General features: G+C 52.4%; 1 protein-coding gene across 2 annotated transcripts in view; it reads left to right on the top strand.

The window, feature by feature from the left end:
• The first annotated feature begins 1,492 nt into the window (after window positions 1–1,492).
• Window positions 1,493–15,200, top strand: part of NKD1 (NKD inhibitor of WNT signaling pathway 1) — an 84,812-nt gene continuing 71,104 nt past the window's right edge. Inside the window, exons 1-3 of one of the 2 annotated variants that reach the window (XM_079906580.1) lie at window positions 1,493–1,672; window positions 1,795–1,827; window positions 2,509–2,642. In XM_079906580.1, the coding sequence (XP_079762706.1) occupies window positions 1,648–1,672; window positions 1,795–1,827; window positions 2,509–2,642 (192 nt within the window). In that variant the 5' untranslated portion in view covers window positions 1,493–1,647. The remainder of the gene's footprint in view (window positions 1,673–1,794; window positions 1,828–2,508; window positions 2,643–15,200) is intronic. The other variant, XM_079906581.1, reaches the window with a different exon arrangement.

The following is a 15,200-nucleotide window of genomic DNA, read 5'->3' as shown; positions in this document are numbered from 1 at the left end:
GTGTAGAAAGCAAGTTTGGAGAAAGGAAGTAAGACACTGTTGGGTGAAGGGATTTATGACTCTGGAGGGCCACGCAGTTCCCAATATCCTTTTGAGACATGTAGGTGCTCCAGAGTTATGATGTCCAATACAGTAGCCACCAATCACCCACGGCTATTGGTCACTTGAAATGTGGCTCGTCTGTGTTGAGATGTGCTCTAAATGTAAAATGCACACCAGGTTTTAAACAGTGCAAAAAAAGAATGTACAACATCTCATTATAAGTTGAAATTAAAGCGTTTTTGATATATCAAGTTAAAGAAAATATATTAAAATAAGTTTAATGTTTCTTTTTGACTTTTAAAAAAAATGTGGCTACTAGGAAATTTGGAAATTACATATGTTGCTCACATTATCTTCCTTTTCGGCAGTGCCCCTCTAAGGAGTTGGCAAGAAGGGCAGAATTGAGCCTCCATTTTACAGACCATAAAACTGAGGCTCACACAGAGAATTCAGTCCTAGCACAGAGTTTTCTTTTCCCACGCCTAGGCTACCGAGTACCAGGAAGAACTTAACAGGCCCACAGCGTCCCTAGAAGAGCAGGCGTTCTCTCTGAGAACCACAAAGGTGGAGTGGAACCCCTTGATGTCGCCCTCCCCTCCGCAGAGACCTCCCCAGACAAAACAAACAAGCCCTTGGTCTGGCGAACTGCAGCGGGGAGCGGAAACCAAGGAAGATCAAAGACCCAGCGGTTACCCCCTTCCGGGCTGCACAGCTGGCAGCGCGCCCCGACCCCCGGCGGGCACCCACGGGCCCCGGGATGCGGGGACAGCGATTGGCTGGCAACTCGTGGCTTTCGGACACTTGTAGCCGCCGGGAGTTGGTTGGGTCCACAGCTGGCAGGAGGTGCAGTGGGGGCTTCTCCTGCACAACCAAATCAAAACGTAGAGAGTCGGAGGAGAAGGTGGGCGGGCACGGGGCGGGTAATAAGCGAACACTTTCTGCAAAAGTCCGATCATGCAACGGAAGGGGCAACGCTGCGGGCGCTCCAAGCAGCGTCTCTTCTCCGACCTCAGTTTCATCACCTGTAAAGTGGAGCCGCTGAGTCCTCCTGTCCGCTGCCAGGAAAAATAGAGCGGAGGGAACGCACAGCCCCGTGAGCCAGAGGAGCAGTTATTGCAGAGCGGGCAGGACCCAAGAGGGTGTCTGTTCCAATACTCCTCCTGGCCAGAGCTCCTCCGCCTCCCATCACCCCCCCACCCCCGGTCCCCAGTCCCGGGTCCCCAGCCCCCGGCCCGGGTCAGAGACCGCAGCCTGGAGGGGGGCGCTGTGTCCAGCCCTGCAGCGCCTCTCCACGCCCCGCCCCCAGCCCGCCGGCCCCGCCCCCAGACTTCTCCCTCCGCGGCCCGCCTCGCCTTTGATGCGCCGCGCCCGGCCAATGGGTGCGCGGGGAGGCGCAGGCTGCGGCGGCGGGCTAGGGGTTCGGCGCGCCCGGGCGTCAGTCCGGCCGCGGCGACGGCGGCAGGATCGTGTCGCGGCGACCTTTCAGGATCCGCTCGGCTTCGGGGCTGCTCCAGGAGGAGGAGAGCGAGGCGCGGCGCGGCGAGCCGCAGGGCCCGCGGGCCGGGCGCATGGCTTAGGGACGCCCCCTCCCGCAGCGCCCCCAGCATGGGGAAACTTCACTCCAAGCCGGGTCAGTGTCCCCGCCCGCGTGCCGGCCCCCTGGTCCCTGCCGCCCTCGCCCCCGCGATTGCTAACTCTCTGCCTCTCCTTTCTTTCCGGCTCCCGCCGCCGCCGCGCGCGATGTGCCTGCAGCCGCCGTGTGCAAGCGCAGGGAGAGCCCGGAAGGTAGGGGCGCGCGGGGCACGGACCGGGGGGGATAGACTGGGAAGCACCGCGGACGGCGGCGGAATGGCCTAGCCCGCGGATCTTATTACCAGGGCCACCCCCACCCGCTACTCCAGTCACCAGTCCCACAAACCCTCTCCTTGGAGCGGACTTTGTGTCCCCTCCTCTGTCCATCCTACCCCCTCCCCGCTATCCTGTGCTCTCTCTTCTGACTCTCAACCCCTCCTGTTGCGGTACCCCGACCCCGCACTCACTGCACCCCCTTTTCAGGCTCCTAAGCCCCTTCTCCAAGAGCCTGCGCCCTCTCTTTCTGGCCCTCAGCCCCCTCTCCCGAGATCTTGGCTTCTGCGCCCCCTCTTCCGACGCTCAGTTCCCCTCTTCCCCTCACCCCGTGTTCATCCCTCCCCTCCTCAGTCCTGGCCTCTGGCGCTCGCTCTTCTGATCCCCAGACGCGTCTTCCTGGGGTCCTGCTTCCCCCTTGGCTCCGCTCTGGATCCTCGCTCTTGGGGCTTCGCTGAACTCCCTTCTCCTGATTACCTGCGTCCTTCTCTCGGATTGTGCGCGGCTCCCAACACCCTCCGGGTCCCTGCTGCCTCTGCCTCGCCCACTCTTTCTCTCCTCTCTCGGGTAACTTTCAGCCTAGGGGCCGGACTCAGGGGCTTCGTGTCGTCCCCGCCTCAGGTGACAGCTTCGCTGCGAGCGCCGCCTGGGCTCGGAAAGGCATTGAGGAGTGGATCGGGAGGCAGCGCTGCCCGGGTGGCAGCTCCGGATCCCGACAGCTGCGGGCGGCTGGCACCGTTGGCAGAGGAACGCGGGTACGATCCCCACCTACGTCCCTTTCAACCTCAGAGATGCTTCTCCATACCTACCCCCCGAACCCCAACTTTTAGCACCCTCTCGGCGCAGCTTCTAAGTCCAGAAATCCCTTCTCAGCTGCCCCTGACCCACCAGTATGACCCTGTACACCCCCTGCCTTGGGGAACCTTATTGGTGACACAGGTGGCAGTCTCCTGTTCAGTTGGGGGCAGAGGGCTGCCGTGTGTGTGGGGGGGGGAATGTCCTAGGTGATGTGGTGGTGCAGGTCCAGTTGATGGGGAAGCTTGTCTGCGCTGGAGGGATCTGGGGGCCTGCTCTGACTTCTACCTTGTTTCTGTGGCCAGCGCTCAAAGGTGGATTTGGAGTTGGGGCTAGGGAAGTGGGAAGGCATCTGGGGGTGTCTGGGTGGAAGGCAGGACCGTGCCGGCCTCTGATGTGTTCCAAGTGTGTGACATTCATCAGTACTATCTGTCCTGCAGCCCCAGTAGAGCCGGCTGTGATCTGGTGGTGGGCAGAACTTGGGGGGTACTGAGATCGGGGAGACCCCTTGGCTTGGCCCACAAGGAGAGAGAGGGCCTCATTCTGCTGTAGCCTGGGCCTGCCCCTAGCCCTCCCCCAGTGGGTCCCTGAGGTTGGAGTTGTTCCTAGGGGAGCAGTAGATGTGACAGGGGAGTGAGTGAGTCCAGCCTCAGCTCCTGGCCTGGCACTGGTGTTCACAGATGTCCTATGGGCTCCAGAACTCTGCACAGGGCTTTCAGATGGTCTGCGTGGAACTCGAGCAAGCCAAGGATCAAAGGATGAATCAACTTTTTGATGTGACATTTAATTTTTTTTTTTTTAACTTAGAGGAGAACAGACTGAGTCTCAGGTCTGGTTAGTTCTTTGGTCTTGTCCATGGGCTGGGGAGGGGCCAGTGGACTTTTCAGATGTGTGTGTGTGTGTGTGTGTGTGTGTATTTGGTGATGGGACCTGGACTGGGTGCAGCCAGTTGGAGGAGGTGAGCCTGTGGATAAAGTCGACTCTTGTGCACGTATGAAATAACCCCTGCATCTGGAAGAAGCTCCCATCTCCTCCTCCACTGCCACTGCTGAGCTGGGGGCCTTCTCTTCTCCATTTCTCTTCATCTGTTGGCTGGGTTAGAATTGGAGCTGCTGTCCCCCGGGAAAGGCCAAAACTCGGTGGGCGGGGGCACTGCAGTTGGGGCCCTTTAAAGACAGAACTCCAAACTTCCCTTTCTTCCCCCACCATTTCTAGTTTTTGATCTCCTTATTTATTTAAAGCCCAATGAAAATGATCCGATTTAGCCATATGAACAAATGCATTTGCAGCTGAAGACAGAGGCCAACTGAGTGGATTTCCATTAATCAAGTTTTGGGTTTTTTCAGCCTGTTTATTTTTACAAAGTATTCCTGCAGAATGACATTTATTTGCAGTCCCCCCTGCTTTTTTTTTTCTTTCCTAAACTGCCAGGGAGCTTGCTCCATGCTTTAGGGGAAACTTGAAATACAGCGAGGGCTTACTTCAATTGACTTTTATCTTCAAAGCCATAACAAATGTTACCCGCATGTTTTTGGTAGGTCTCCTTGGCATCCAGTCCTGGAGGATGGGAGGGAGGAGGAAGGAAGGAGAGGAAAACAAAAGTCTGTCGTTTTTAATTAAATAGTAGTGTTCCCAGCAAGAGGAATGCGAGCCAGTAAAAGTTGCCATTGGGGGAAATGAGGGAGGGGAGGGAGGGGGCCCCAGCTTAGGGCTATGGCTTTGGTAAAGTCACGGAATTCTGTTGCCTGGTTTCTTCCCCCATCTGAGGACAGCATGGGATGGTGCTTGCCCCTCCTTCCCCAGCCCCCTCTCTCAGAGAAATGCTAAGGGGTCATTAGTGTTTGTTCAAAGCACTTTTGAAGATGTGAGACACAGAGCCATCAGCATGACATATGTTGGGTGGTGGAGCGTGGGACCTGCCATCCAACATATTAAGGGGAGGGAATCTCTGCTGCCTTGAGAGTTGTGCTTGGCGACTGGGACCTGGATGCCTGGGTTCCCACCACCGCTGGCCTCACTCCTGAGCCTGCAGAGGTGGGGATGGCCCAGGGAGAAGTCAGGGTGAGCCCAGGGTGTGGGGCTGCCCCGTGGAGGCCTGTGAGGTGATTTCAAGTGGTACCTGGAGGAATGTTTCTTATCTTAAGAGTTACATTTTTTTTTTAACCAGAAAAATATAAATAACTGGGACATAAAACCCTTGAATTCGCAGATATTATTGCTTAGGAGGAAGCTAAGTGGAAAGAGATAGTCTAAAGTCAATTCTGAGAAAAATATTAAGTACAACTGGTCAAAATTGTGAATGAGAACGGAATGCCCCACATTTGGGAAATGTTGAGATACTGAACAGGATAGCAGTAGGCAACCCCCGGTCTGTTTAATTTCTGTGATTTCCAGTGGCACGGAAAGGGTGGCTCCAGGTTCTTCCATTATCTCATCAGGATGTAGGAGGGCGTGGGCTCCAAAGTGTGCTGAGTTCCAAGGACTGGCAGAGGTCCCCTCACCAGCCCCAGACCCGTCCTGGGGTTGGCCTCTGTGTCCACTCGGTCACCCGGCCTTTCACCAAAGTGGCGGGGGGCACATTCATGGCTCATCCAACCAGCATTTTTACTGCAACAATAACTACTATTTATTAAGCGCCTGTGTGTGTCAAGCACTTTGCTTACATTATCTTAATCCTCCTCATAACCCTGTAAAGTTGCCAGCCGGCTGGTGTGGACTCTGGTTTTCTCCCATTCTGGACTACTTTCTAGGACAGTGGAAACCATGTGTGGTAAAGTTCCACACGAGAACATCTGCCTGGAGGGGGTCGCACTTATTCATTCCTGAGAGGTGGCACCCTGGCCGGCTGCCGAGTACTTTGGGATGAGGCAGGTTGTGGGGCAGGCAGAAGGATGAGGGGCCCCTGCTTGCCCTCTTCCTCTCTGAGGGAGCCTGAGTAGCTTAGTAAATGTTTAAATTGGGTCTGAGTTTCATGCAAGATCCTGGGATATGAGAGGGTGACCTCACCGGCAATTTAACCCATGCCTGCCCTCCCAAATACAAAACTAAATGAGGTCAGTCTCGGCCACAATAGCTTGTCACCTTGTATAAGCCGTTTTACCTTTGTCTACCTTACTTAGCTCATCTGCAAAATGGGTGTAATAACATGCTTATCCCTGGCAGGGTTCTGGCAGATAACTCTTCACTGAAAGTAGAACGTGGGGAGAAAAGTACTGGCAGGTCCCTGAGGCCCTGGGAGAGGTGGAGATGGGGGCCCATATTATGAAACCAGAGGCTCCCCCTCCCCCATACTCTGTAGCCTCACTTGGAGGGACACAGGCTAGGGCTTCTGCCCTTTCAGTGGGTACATGCTGAACTTCAAGGGAATATGAGCTTGGCAGAGAAAAATAATGAGAAATGTGACCTGTACAAGTACTGCAGAAGATGACTGATACGTGAACAGTTTGTATGCCAGACAACAGTATGCTAAACAATTAGAAATTAAAATAAGCATAATAATCTCAGAGATAAAGGACAGTATTAGAAACACGAAGCAGCAACAGGCAGTTACAAAAGAAAACCAACTGGAAATGTTGGCTCTGGAAAATATAATGGGTGAAGTTAACAAGTTTAGTAGATGGATGGAGTAGCGTAATGGACGCAGAGATGTTGATAGGAGAACACTCAGAGAAGCAGAATCTGCGCGTCTGTGTACGCTCCTGCAGCGTGTGCACACGTGCGCATATATGAATGTGTACAACTGGATTTAAGACCCTCCCCTCCCCCACCCCCCAGTTTGGTCCTTTTGTTCTTTTATGGCAGAGCCGCCTGAAGAAACAGGCTGAGAGCTTCGGTGCAGGCAAGTCTGCCTCTGGATCAAAGGTGGCTGCCAGGCGGTTTGGTAATTTGATTAGGGGGCACCTAGTGCATTTTGATGTTTAGGGAAGATTGGGAGGGTGCAGGCCCTGTTGGAGCCCGTGGGGATGTATGGAGCTGGGCGATGAGATTGGAGGCTGGCCCAGCTGCTGCCTGAGTGCCGGATTCCAGGGGAATTACCCTTGAATGATACCAGTTGGCACAATTAAAAGGCCCCATGTCTTCACCATATGGAAAGTGTTAGGCCTCCTTACGTGGTTTCAAAGCTATGTGCCGGGAGGTGGACTTGACATTTGAGGTAAAGCATAAATTAAATATTTGGTGTTTCAGAATTAAAAGATGATTTGCTTTGAGGCCAGTGGAGGCGTTTGGACCTCCACTCACTGGCTTCTTTGAGTTCTCCACGGAGGGTGCCCTCTGCCCCTGGCACCCAGGCCAGCTTCATAGCCCCACCTGGCAGCTTTCTGGACCCCTGGGGAATGGGGAGGAGAGCTGGGGCAAGCTGGAGCTGAACAGAGTGCCAGGTGGGGCTTCTTGTTTCTGGTAGGTCTGGATCCCTCAGGAAGGTGGGAGGTGGGCAAGGTTGTCATTCTGGGTGCTTTCATGCATCTCTGTGATGGGGTCTCTGGTAGAGGTTCGAGGAGTGCCTTATCCTCCCTTCGAAACTTTTCTTCTTTGAGAAGGACACTGGTTCCCCGAGTCAGGCTGTGTGTGTGTTGTGTCCCTCGAACTCAGGAACAGACCCTCTACATTCATATCTTGTACAAACTGTCACAAACTCAGGGGGAAGCTAACCCAGGAGACAACCTCAGCATGTCCCACAAGCTCCTAGCCTTGGGGAAGGTTCCATCCCCCCACCCAGTGGGAGTGTCAGAAGTGAGGAGAGAAGGTGGGTGATAGACAGAGTGAATTCCTCCTCATAACAGGAAGCTTGGGCCCCTGGGCTCAGGGGCCAGACTGTCCCTTGGAGGGCTTAAAACAGCAAGGCTAAGCTGTCAGCAATGGAAGAATCACTTTCTGAGGAGTCCATCTTCCTTGTGGCAGCCCTGGGGCACATGGTGGGCTCTCATGATATATTTGCTGAATGAATGAATGGAGATAGGTTAAGTCACCATCCCTGCCTCTTCCTCCCCCAGGTTCTCTTCCCCAGCCAGATGGAGCTGGAAGTAGGAATAAAGGGGAGAGTGGAATTAGGCCTTTTCTTTCAGACACTCAGCTATTAATTAATTATGATCAATAATGAATTGTTATTAATTATGGATTCCCTAGCTGTGCTGGGCATTGAGGCTACAGTGGCAAATCACAGAGCTGTGGTGCCTGTCCTCCCGTAGCTTCCAGTCTAATAAAGGAGACAAAGAATAAGCGTGGTCACAGGCACACTGGCAGACAGTAACACTCATGAGAAGCTGAGGCAGTGAGGGAGAAAGTGTGGGAAGAGGGGATGGGTTTGTGCAGTGGGAGCTGGGGGAGACCCCTCACTCGCTAGTGTCCATGGACGATGCGTGGTGCTTGGATTGGGCCCTTGAGAAGGGACTCTGGGCTCCAAGCGGCTCTGCAGCCTGTGGGGTCTGGAACTCTCTCTGGTGCTCATTCTTTCTGCAAAGCCCCCCATGTTAGTGGCTCTTGGCACGTGTGAGCTACCTTCCCCTCTGGACAGGTGGGTGGGGCGGAGCCAGGCGGGCAGCCACCAGCGCGCTCTGTAGGGCTGATTCGCAGGCAGCGTCATGCACAGGGACTTGGGGCTTTACTCCAGCTGTTTGGGAGGAGGGGCAGCCCCTGCTGCCCTGCGGGGGAGGAGGGTCAGAAGCCCAGCCGTGGTGGGATGTGGCAGCCTGAGCGGTGGCATTGGCAGAGGGAGGCACCCCAAGAACCAGGGGGCAAGAGGCAGTGACAAGCCAATCCCAGAGAGAGCCCATCCTGCCCCAGAACTGCTGTGAACCTGTGCCTGAGGGAGGAGGGTCTTCTGCCTCAGTTTACCAGATGTGTCTGAGGAAGGGGCATGCAGCCTGACTCTCTGGGCCATGAGGCAGGGGCCCACAAAGAGATCTGCAGGCGCTGGGGAGTCAGGGACCCCTCAGTCCTCCTTGCTCGGGGGGTTCTCGCAGCCTCACTCACTGGCTGTAGGTTCACAACTTTGGAATTTTTAGGTCGCGCGTTGGATTCCAAAGCAGGCACTTCCGGCTGCCTCCCTGACTTACCGCTCTCTTTTCCACTCACGCATGTTCTTTTTGTGGCTCTTGTCTCTCACAGACATTCTTTCTCTTCCTCTCGCTCTCTCTCCCCTCTCCCTTCCCCACCCCCTCCCAGAGGAAGGAAAAAATTCAGACTCTCACAAACAAAATATCTGCCATTCCATCTGAGGGAGAACTGAGGCAGAAGCCCAGAATATCCTGGAAGAAACGCCAGAGAGAGCTGAAGGCCTCAGTTGTTTAATCTGGAAGGCAGGCTTTGATGTCACCGTGCTCCGTTTATCCTGGGAAGCTGCCTGCTTCTTTATGGCTGGCTTCAGACTCTGTGCATGAAAAATGGCCGAGTCCCTTCAGGAGCTGGAGGGAAAGCCTGATCCCTCCCCAGAGGGCAGGCCTGGTGACGCTGCCGCTCCTGCCAAGCCCAGGTGGGCTGGGGAACCTTTTCCAAACAAGCATTTCCAGAGACATAAGTAATTCTTTGATAACTTCCCGGGAAAGCAGAGGAGGCTCTTTATGCATGTGGGTACCCGTCACGGGGCTTCGCGAGGGAAGCCTCAGGTCCCTCCACTGAAGTCACCCTTAGCCCCAGAAGGGCGGCACACAGGAGCTCTCACCAGACGGCTCTGCCCTCTGGGGCGCGTCCTGGATGTGTGTTTGTTTAGAGGGCTCTGAGGACTTGCTCTGGGCTTCGCTTTCCATACTTGTTGAGCCATGTGGGCTGCGGTTTGTGTGTGGCTGACGCCTTTCAGAGGATCCCAGGGTAGTGGGTGGGCTTCACAGCGGTGTGCCATCAGCTGAAGGACCCCCCCCCCCCTTTCTCTGGGCCTCGGATCTTCAGGCTGAGAAGTAGGATAAAATCATGTATTATAATTTAGAAACTATGTAGTAAATGCATTCTATTCAAGTCATTCATGCATCTGTGCAATAGAAATTGAGTACTTGCTTTAGGCCAGGTATACATTTGCTCTGTCAGTAGAGCATGGTCCTGGTTTTCATGGACCTTACACTCTAGTAGGAAAAGATAAGTATTTTTAAAAGCAAATTACACAACCTAAGCTGTGATTTATGCCTCAAAGGAGAAGTGCTGGGTGCTTTGAGAACATTTAATAGGAATCAGACCTAATCTGGGTGGCTGTTCATTCTACAGATATTTGAGCATGGGTAGGATGTTGTAGAAACTATGAGGAAGAGAACATAGTTCCTGCGTCATAGAACTTGGAGTTTAGTGGAACTAAACTTTCATCTTTGCCTCTCATCTATTTTTCTTATCTTATTGCATTGGTTAGAATCGCCTCAACTTACTTAATAACTATTAAGTATGATGTTCATTGTTTATCTAGTTAAGAAAGCTTTCTTCATCTCCTGGATTGCTAGGATTTTTAAAACCAGGAATAATTATTGAATTTTATCAAATGCTGTTGGGGTGTTGATGGAGCTGGTGATTCTTTGCTAATATAATGTAGATTTGTATGCATGATTTACATAACTCGATTTCCTAGTGTTCAGCTTTCTTTGCACTCCTAAGTTAAATCCCTCTTTGCCATGATAGGCTGCTGCTTTAAAATGCTGCTGTATTTGATTTGCTAATATTTTACTTTGCATTGATATTCGTGTTTGATTGGCTCATGGTTTGGGAAGGTAGCTCTCGAATAATGAAGACGATGTTCAGGGAATGTTAGAGGATGCTCTGGGGGCTCTAGAGCAGGAAGTACCAACTGGTCCAGGGTCAGAGGGTAGTCTCAGAGGAGCTGGGATTTAAGGCCAAGGTGCATGGGGGGAGGGGTGGTGGTGAGCAGGGCAAGGGGAGAGGACATGTAACAGCCATGAGTGTTTGCCGGACCGACCGGCCACGTGTGAGAAAGCCCTGTAGAGAAGAGGGTGGTTCATTTGAGATGCTGGTTGAAGTTCAGTTGGCTGAAGAGAGGTCACAGCCTGGGCCTGGGGCCCTTCTCAGCCATGTTACGGAGCGTGGTCTTTGTCCAGAGGGGAGACAAGTGTGTGAAGGGCCTGTGTGAGGGGCCAGCAGGAAAGAGGTGAGCTCTGTGATCTGGGGGGAGAAGGAATGTGGGGATGGGCTCTCCCTCGTAAAAATACTTGGGAGGATAAAGAGGAATCAAGTGACTGTATTCTGTGGGCTCAGTGAGAGATTCTGGAAGGTCTGCATTGGTCCAGGCACAGTGCTTGGTTCTCGAGTGTCACCCAGGGGACTCTTGAGGAGGCCGTAAGCAGGTGAAGGACCAGGAGAAGTAGATTCGGACATCAGGCGGTGTAGGGTGGTGCTTAAAGAGCGAGAACTTTGGAACCCGACGTCTTGGGTTCAGATCCTGCTGCACCATTTGCTAACTGTGGGACCTTGGGCATAGTGTCGAACCTCTGTCAGCCAGAGGTCTAGTGGGAAACAGATGCACTCCAGAGAGTTTAAATGAAACTAGCTTCCAGAGGTATGGGCAGGGTTCAGGGATACTTTATGGGGCGTTGAGGTACCCAGGGACTGATGGTCCCTGGCAAGAGTGGGAAGCTGTTACCACCCCTAGGGCAGAAAGGGCCAGGGGAGGAAATGTTGGATATTTTAGATTGGATCCCTGTAGGAACCACAGCTGACGATGGGTGGAGACCAGGCAGAAGCTATAAAGATGGAGGATTAACCACAGTCAGACACATGGTACAGAAGTAGTGAGGGAGTGGAGAAGAAATACCCTAACTCCCATCTCCTCGTATCCTCCCGTTTCCTGCCGGGGCTTCGCATTGGCTGAATTCAGAAGCCAGAGGCCAGAAAGCTCCAGTGAATTGGTCCACAGGGTCAGCTTCCTGGAGGCACGGGGCAGTACAGAGAGGGTGGGGAATGGATGGGGGTGGGGATGGCAATAGAATAATCAACTCTGCTTGTGTTTCCTCATCTGTAAAGCAGGGATGATAATAGTACCTGCATCATAGGGCAGTTGTGAGGACTCAAATTGTAAAACAGTTGTAATGTCAGGCGCACCGTAAGTGCTCAATACAAGTTCGTTCTTACAGTTATAAGACCAGGAAGAGACACAGGGTTATGGAGATTCGGGGAGGTGTTTCTGAAGGAGGTGGCATGTCAGTATGGCTCTAAGGACGGTAAGACTGGGACCAGGGGTCAGAATCTAAAGGCCAGAGAAGTCATATTCACGAACGCAGCAGGCTGGGAGGGAGACACCTGGGAGGTGGGGGGACTAGGGTGCCCTGGGGACCACATGTCCTGAGTCAAGAGAACAGCGTCCCTCAGCCCCAGCCAACTGTCGTCACGTGGGAATGTGGCCCTGGTATTGCCATCCTCTCGTTAAGAGAATCCAGCCACCTGGATTTTTATGTGAAATTTTTCTAATTTAAAAAATTATCATCAACTACATACAATTTTTCAAAAACACTTTTCTGGGTGGACCCAGACAGCAGGAGTTGGCCTGGCTTGTGACTGTTGATTTAGACCTACAAGATTTTGGTGGGGTATGAATATGTTAGTGATAATAGTCCGTACAAGGGAATATTAAAAGTGCCTAATGGTTTACATGCATTGTTTACATGTATTATTCACCCTGTGTACAGACGAGGAGACGAGCTCAGCAAGTTAAGTCCTGAGCCCAAGGGAGAGCGGAGTCAGGCTGCCTCCAAGGCAGAGGGTACAGACCGAGCCGAGGCTGGGTGCTGGGGAATCATGGGTAGCATGTTTCAGTTGCCGGGGAACAGGATAGGAGGGCAGGTGGGGTAAGTACAGTGTAGATGTGGTTTGAGCCACTTTATACTGAGGCCCAGCGTGTGCATGTAGTAGGTGTCGGGAGTGTGTTTAGAGCTTTCAGGATCAGACTTCCTGGGTCCAAGTTCCAGCCGCACCTCTCCCCAGCCGAGTGGCCTTGGGCCACGTGACGGCTCATTGCCGGTCCTCAACTTTCACAGCTGGTGGAATGGGCAGTCATGGTGGCTACCTGATGGAGTTGTTCGAGGATTGAAGTGAGTTCACTGGCAAATCAGGGAGGATAAAGCAGACGTCACCCCTCCTCTTGCAGCTTTCTCGTGTGGTTAGCTAACGATCACCCAGATGTGCGCTAAACGTGATGAAGGGGAAGAGCAGGGCGTGGTGAGAGAGAATGAGGAGGGTTCTACTTTGCACTGGGGAGTTAAGTTGTTGAGACCCAAAGGATAAATAGCCAGGTGATGAAAGGTTTAGTAAAAACATCTCAAAGGGTTTGGGAAGTGCAAAGGCCAGGAGGCACGACTGGCAATAGAGAGTCTTCAACCCACTTCTGGATGTCTGGCTTAGGACAGAATCCAGTCTCTGAGATGTTCAGGCAGACATACGCGGTCCGGCACCGGGGGTGGGTAGCTCTTGGTGGTTGCGGGACGCAATGCTCTATGTTGCCACCTGTTTTGTTTCTTCGTCCACCTGCTGCAAATCTTCTTCCACAGTTTTATTTTTATCGATGTCCGATCACTCCAGCTTCTCTCCTTTCTGGCTGGGTGGGAGGTTGGGGAGAACCTCTTGGTCCCATGAAGCAGTGTGAGCCGGGAGCTGATTGGCTGGTCTGCCACGTGCTGCCCAAGCCCCTGGCCTTGAGCTTGAGTACAGAGCTGGGGCCCTGGAGAGGGTAGGGCAGAGCATAAAAGTCCCTGTCAGCAGGATGGGCCTGGCCACCGTCAGGCTACAGGTGAGGCTGGGGAAGACCGGAACCTCCCAAACGGGCTCAGACCCAGGGTGTATCTCTGACTGCAGAAGTCTGCGCAGGCTGGTGGGCCCCTCTCACGGAGGCTTTGGCGGATGGTGGCTCCACTGTGTAGGTTTGGGGGTGCTACCTTGGGGTACTGAGGCCACTCCGGGCCTGGCTTCCAGAGGTAACCTTGTTACAGGGCAGTTTTTGACCTCGACCTTGTTTTACCCTTCTTTCCCCTAGGGATCTAGATAGACTTCAAAAGCAAAAAGATGATGTCAGAAAACTACTACAAACCAGGAACGAGGCTGCCTTTTCAGTGCATGGTGGGAGCACTTATCTTGCTCCCCTGCCCTGGAAATCCCAAGGAGCCCACTGCCCCGGTCAGTCTTGGGTATGTGCCTCCTTTCTCAGTGTTCTGTGGCGGCAGCCTCAGTGTGACTGTTAAGTGCCCGTGTATGCTGAGCCCTGTGCTGAACCATAGGTGCAGCATTAAGTGTCTGCTATATGTCAGGCCCTGGGCCAAGAGCTGTCCCTACCACTCAGTTCTCACAACACCATTATGAGGCAGGTACTGTTATTATCCCCATTTTACTGCTGGGGAAACTGAGGCTTTTTTTAAAAAAATTATTTATTTATTTATTTTTGGCTGCGTTGGGTCTTCGTTGTGGTGCACAGGCTTTCTCTAGTTGTGGCGAGCAGGGGCTACTCTTCATTGAGGTGCATGGGCTTCTCATTGCGGTGGCTCCTCATTGCAGAGCATGGGCTCTAGGCGCATGGACTTCAGTAGCTGTGGCTCGCGGGTTCAGTAGTTATGGCTTGTGGGCTCTAGAGCGCAGGCTCAGTAGTTGTGGCACATGGGCTTAGTTGCTCTGCAGCATGTGGGATCTTCCCAGACCAGGGATTGAACCCATGTCCCCTGCATTGGCAGACGGATTCTTAACCACTGTGCCACCAGGGAAGTCCCGGAAACTGAGGCTTTAAAGAAATCTACCGTCTTGCCCAAAGTCACTTGACTTGGAAGTGGAATCTTGCTCTAGGAAGATTCAAATTCAGATCAGTCTGATTTTAGAGCTATCTTAAATCATTATAAGTGAGTTTTTTTTTTTTCCTTAAGCTGTATGTTATAACCCCATTCATGGCTCATGAAATCCATGTAGTGACCAGCATTAAAAAAAAATGAAATAGACAGAAATAAAAATATAAGAGAATATCCTATATAGTAATAGTAAATATTGCTTTGTGTAACTTTCTGTTTAGTTTATAGGTGTGGATAGCCATGTCTATAGATGATTGATAGATAGATATGGACATGTAGACATGGGTATCCATACCGATAAATAGATAGATCTATTTATAGATAGATATGTGTATATCTAAATGCACATCTATACCCAAACCCATATATACAGAGGCCCATTATAAAACATAATTCTTATTGTGGGTCACTATCAAAGTGTTAGAAAACACTGGTGTTTGGTCACTGGTCTAGACTCTGAGTCTGAATACCTGGTTTCAGGATCTAGCTCTGCTTCTCACTAGCTGTGTGACCTTGGGTAAGTTCCCTAACCTCTCTGTGCCAAAGTTTTCTTTCTTGGCTTCAGAGCCTTTTGGTTTGTTGACTTTTTGGCCAGAACAGATTGTCCCAGGATTGCCATGGTTGCTGTCTTGTTCATCAACTCCATTTGCTTAGGGCATGAAGAGGGCTCTTGAGGACCCTGATGTCCTCTCACCTTAGAAACCAGCCTCTGAACATGGCAAGCAGCAGTTGCACCCTGGCAACTAAATCTTTCTGGACAGAACATTGTTT

This window comes from Stenella coeruleoalba (genome assembly GCF_951394435.1).
Source record: "Stenella coeruleoalba genome assembly, chromosome: 20".
In the NCBI taxonomy this organism is placed as follows: Eukaryota; Metazoa; Chordata; class Mammalia; order Artiodactyla; family Delphinidae; genus Stenella; species Stenella coeruleoalba.
Note: the sequence above shows the minus strand (reverse complement) of the source record. Positions and strands in the feature narration are given on the sequence as shown.